Below are 5,495 nucleotides of genomic sequence, written 5' to 3'. Positions count from 1 at the left end.
AAAAAAAAGACTCCTCTTTTGCCTGTAATCTCACCATGCAACATGGACAATAGCTCCATTTACTGAGTACCTAATATACACTAGATATTGTGTTAACTAGTTTTATAACTGTTACCTCATTTATTCTTAGTTTTCCTTACAGAAGGAAAAATAATTGCAGCCTATGCATAGGAGGGAGCAATGTTCCACAGTTAGAAGATAGTAAGAATAAATGCCTAGCTGAGTGAAGGACTCTGGCCCCTCCTGGGATTCTGTGTGTCCCTTAGCTCAGGTAGAAGGTGAAGGTGAAAGCTCCTTTCAGATGGAAACTGTGTTTCTTTAACTGGTACCTGGTTACTCGGTGATTTCCTGCGCTGAGAAGGAAGTGAGATGTTGCTGTTGGGACAGATAAATGTTTAGATAGTAACTAGTAACATCAAAGGACCACAGGTGGAGCAAGTGGTAGAGCATCTGCTTAGTGTGGGCTACCTCCCCCCACTCCCCAGTTTCCTCCCTGGTTCTGAGAAGGGAGAAGAAAGAGGCGGATGGGAGGAATAGCTCTGAAGAAATTCTAAAGCTGAAGAGCATTGGAGTTTCCTTCAAAACGTGGCAGATTATCCTTTTATTTCTAATCGAAGGTATAACAAATGGTGGGCTTTCTGACCAATCCCTTTGCCTTCAGAGAAGTCAGGCAACAGCTTTGCTTTCTCTATGTCTGAGACATGATTTACAGGCTTTCTTTTTCAAAGTACTCCAGCCAAGAAATTTCTTTCTAAGGTGAAACTTGCATTTCCGGTGACTCAGCAGGTAAGAGCACTGGCTGCTGTTCCAGAGCTCCAGCGTTCAATCTCCAGCATCCACATGGTGGCTCACAACCATCCATAATGAGATGTTTCCCTCTTCTAGCATTCAAGCATACATGCAGACAGAACACTCACAAAATACTTAAATAAATATATTAAAAAGATAAAGCAAAGACTATCATTTTACCTTGTACATGAGGAACCAGGATTCAGAAAAATTAAATGACTTTGTGATTTTCTCGGGCACAGCAAGAACTGGAAGCCAACTCTCCTGATTTGGCTTATTAATGTTTTTTATTTCCATTATAAAGTGTAATTCTGTGAATTTATTTCCATATTTGCCCTGCAGAAATATCAGTTCATTGGGATTCTTGGTGTACAGTAGCTGTGACTGTGTTGTTTTTAACAGTGTAGATGGAGAATGAAGTCCATTTTTCCCGTGTAAACAAAGTTTTAAGCCCTACACTTTCAAAACTGGCCATTGTTAGCAAAAGCAGCCATTTCATGGACTGAGTAATTGACTTATGGGTGACACAAACAGTTCTAATAGAACTTATCTACTCAATGTTTCTTTTTTTTTTTGGATTTTTCGAGGCAGGGTTTCTCCGTAGTTTTTGATTCCTGTCCTGGAACTAGCTCTTGTAGACCAGGCTGGCCTCAAACTCACAGAGATCCGCCTGCCCCTGCCTCCCGAGTGCTGGGATTAAAGGCTACTCAATGTTTTGATTGTGATGGTGCTGAATTGGACCTTTATAGCATCTATCAATATGTATGTTTGTGTAGAGTCTAAGACAACCCTGCCAAAAAAGTTTAAAATGTGAAAAAGCGACTTGTCTAGTGCAGCCGTTTATGTGGAAGAGTGAAGCTTTTAGGTTTGTGGTGTTACACACTTTGTTTCACAGCAATTTATTTTTCTACCAACATCATAAGTTTTGCTTTCACAACAAGACGCTGAACTCTTCCCCTTGAATTTACTGTCTGCCGACAATCTGAGTAATGCAGCAGCATCTTGGGGATACAGAAACATGATTTTACCGAAAGCAGACTATTTTTAGTGTGCCTTTGACTCATGAAACTTGCAAGAGGAAATTTTGATGTAAATCTTAACTACATGGGTCATGCTCATGCCTTTGAATTGACTCTGTCATTGTTTACAGAGAAGCACAAACAACTACTTGCAGGAACAGAGGGAGTAATTAGAAATACTAAATTTGTGGAAAGACTCTTCAACCTTCAATAATCAGAGTGGTTATGAATCTAATATGTGCTGAATACTGACAGACTGTTTTAAGCATAATTACCAGATATTATCTCTTGTTAATGTATTTCACTGCAATCAGCAGCAAATTTAACTATTATAATTGCAGATTTGCCAGAAAGAAAATGTGTTAAGAATTTGTTTCAAACTAATTCAGGGCTGGACAGAGGTGTGTGCCTTTAATCCCAGCACTGGAGGTGGGGGAGGCAAAGGCAGGTGGATCTCTGTGAGTTCTAGGACAGCCAGAGCTGCTATACAAAGAAACCCTCTCTCAAAAAAAAATCAAAGTAATTCAGGATTATTATGAATGCCTAATGTTCATTCTGTCTCCTCTGGTCAGTAGTTTGGTTTTTGTTCTTGCCTTATGCTTCTGACCATAGCTCAGCTTTCAGTCAGGGTGCCTGAAGACTGTGAGCACCATTGTCTTAACAAGAATGTTTGATGGGTTTCCCATATTATCAGTTATGTTGCTTTCAGGGCATTATGGCCATTTCAGAGCATTGTAGATATTACATGAAGTTCTTCAAGCATGAAATTATATTGCTTCACTCCCTGATGTCTTCCAAGAGTATATGATACAGATTTATGGCAAGAATATATTGAGACATTAAAGTATTTCTGATAAGATATTTTCTTTAGAATTGGGGGTAGTGGGAAGCTGCCCACAAACTCATAAAGTTAGTCCCCCTGTTTTAGGTGGCTCCAGAAGAATTCAAGACCAGCATTGGCCGTGTGAACTCATGTCTGAAAAAGGCTCTCCCAGTCAATGTGAAATGGCTGCTGTGCGGATGTCTCTGCTGCTGCTGCACCCTGGGCTGCAGCCTGTGGCCTGTTATTTGTCTCAACAAGAGAGTGAGTATAACCAGCCTATTGTATAACAATAAAAAGAGCTGCCGTTTAGTGGACACTTGCTATGTGTTAAAACTGTTTCAATTTACTTTACATGATTTATTAAATTCCCATAACAATACTGTCCTTATATTAAAGCTCAAGAAATTCCAGGAAGGGAGTAGAAGCCACTTGTTCAGCCTTTATCAATACTTTATCACTTGGTATGAGCTTTTACTACTTGAAATAAATGCAGTCTAATTAAATGTACTCAAGTAAATGTGTATGAATTACTTTTTTAAAAAAGAAAACCCGAAGAAATGACTTAAATAATCTGAGCTAAGGTACCAGGGGAGCATCTTTGGCTTTTTGAAGCCAAACAAAAGAACCAGCAATCCTCAAAGGTTGAGAAAGCCCTTAGCTTTGAACATGTCACAGTAAAATTCCAAAATAACCTTTCTAGTTGTGTCCTGAATTTAGGATACTGCCTTACTTTTGTCTTCTTTAAAATTATATTTAATGGGGCTGAAGAGATGGCTCAGTGGTTAAAAGCACTGACTGTTCTTCCAGAGAACCAGGATTCAATTCCCAGCTCACAACTGTCAGTTCCAGGGGACCCAACACCCATGGCAAAACACCAATGCACATAAAATAAAAATAAATTTAAAATTTTTATTTATTTAAAGATATAATTTTTAAATTTATTTTTATTTCAGGAATGTGGGAAGACCTCTTTGAAAAATATGATTAATGGGTAGGGAATATAGCTTAATGGTAGAGTGTTTGTCTATCAGATGTGAGGCCCTAAGTTCAGTTCCCAGACATGGAAAAAAATGTGGTTACAGGCCCTGGAGAGATGGTAAGAGCAAGAGTGAGGACCTGAGTTTAAATCCAGTACCCATGTCAAAAGCCAGGCGTGGGTGGAGGCAGAAGGCTCCTTGGGGCTTGCTGGCCATACCTCTGGGTTAAACAAGAGGCTCTGTCTGAAGGAAATGGAAGGAGGTAGAGCAGGCCTCCACAGGTTCATACAGGCACATGCCTGTACATATGCACCATATGCCTGTACACACATACACACACAAATTCAATTATGATTAAATCCAAACACCCATTTTACCTAAAATTCTTTCCCTAGTGTCTACTGGTGTTTGTTTAAACTTGTAAATCACAATTGGTCCACTAAATCAGATATGGTATTATAAGTTGAAAATATTTCAAGAAATACTCATTTTATCTTGTGTTTTCTCTTGAGCTCTTTTATGATTGCTTCAAAAAGACAGATAATAAATAAAATGTTGTAAACTTTGACTTCTTCCCTTAACCCAGAACCTTGTGCATGGTAAGTAAGTGTTCTACCACTGAGTCAAAGCCCCAACCCTTGTTTTTATTATGAAACATGGTCCCATTAAGTTACCCAGGCTAATTTTTTTTTTGAGACGGGATCTCAGTGTGTAGTCCTGGCTAACCTGGATCCCACTGTGTAGTCCAGACTGATCCTGAACTCACGGAGATCTGTCTTCATCTGCCTTTGCCTCCTGAGTGCTGGGATTGATGATTCACACTGCCACACACCTGACCAGGGCTGATCTTAAACTCCTTCTGTAGCCCAGGCAGCCCTGAGCTCCTGCTCTTTCTGCTTCAGCCTCCTTAGCATTATAGGCATGCTTCACCAAATCAAGCTCCCCTAATGACTTTTGGAATGGAAAAGTTAAACAGTTTACTGATTTCCTGGTGGTTATTAAAGCCACCAGTAGATCAGAGCTTTGCTTTAAATAAATACAGTTTAATTTGTTTGTCAGAGCAAATATAGTATTTTCAACTGACTGTCTATAAGTTTAAAAAAGCTGAGAGCAAAAAAATTTTAATTATATTTTTTAGAAGTTACAATCATTAACTTCTACCCCATTGTTTTAAAGCCTCAGTGTGAATTAATCCAAAGATTTCCTATCACATAAATATAGCCAGTCTTAATAACTAGAAACAAGGTTTTTGGTTTTAATGTTATCAAGAATGTTTTCCTCTTGATTTATTTATGCTTTTGTCCATCTCAATACCTGTGCTGGAGGGCCTAAAACAAACATTTTTTCCAACCATGTGTTTCTGCTATGAGTATTTGTAGTAGAATATTCAATAAAGGCTGAGATGATGCTGATTCCCTGATAATTCTTCTTTCTGCCATTGCTTTGGTTAACTAAGTTTACACTGCGGCCAGCAGGATGGCTCAGCTAGTAAAGGTGATTGGTGCTAAGCCTGAGAACCTGAGTTTAATCTCTAGACCCACATGATAGAAGAGAGAACCAACTCCCACATGTTGTCTTTGACCTCCACATACGTATACTCACTCACACACACGCACGCACACACACACACACACTCGCATCTTACAATTTAAAAAATGATAATTTATGGGGCTTAAGACATGGTTCAGAGTTTAGAACCAGATGATCCAAGTTCAAGTTTCAGACCCACATCAAGTGACTTGTAATCACCTATAATTCCAGCTCCAAGGGAAGCTTTTTTCTGGCCTGCATGGGCACCCTCACAAATGTGACACACATACACACACATTTTTATTTTTATTTATTTATTTTTGGTTTTTAGAGACAGGGTTTCTCTGTGGCTTTGGA

The 5,495-nt window shown here is 39.1% G+C and overlaps 1 protein-coding gene across 1 annotated transcript in view; it reads left to right on the top strand.

Annotated features, from left to right (window-relative positions):
* Nucleotides 1–5,495, top strand: part of Chic1 (cysteine rich hydrophobic domain 1) — a 38,918-nt gene that overhangs the window by 14,776 nt on the left and 18,647 nt on the right. Inside the window, exon 3 of the mRNA XM_005369723.2 lies at nucleotides 2,737–2,892. Within this exon, the coding sequence (XP_005369780.1) occupies nucleotides 2,737–2,892 (156 nt within the window). The remainder of the gene's footprint in view (nucleotides 1–2,736; nucleotides 2,893–5,495) is intronic.

Source organism: Microtus ochrogaster, unplaced genomic scaffold (assembly GCF_000317375.1).
Source record: "Microtus ochrogaster isolate Prairie Vole_2 unplaced genomic scaffold, MicOch1.0 UNK57, whole genome shotgun sequence".
Classification (NCBI taxonomy): Eukaryota; Metazoa; Chordata; class Mammalia; order Rodentia; family Cricetidae; genus Microtus; species Microtus ochrogaster.
This window is presented reverse-complemented; position numbering and strand designations above follow the sequence as displayed.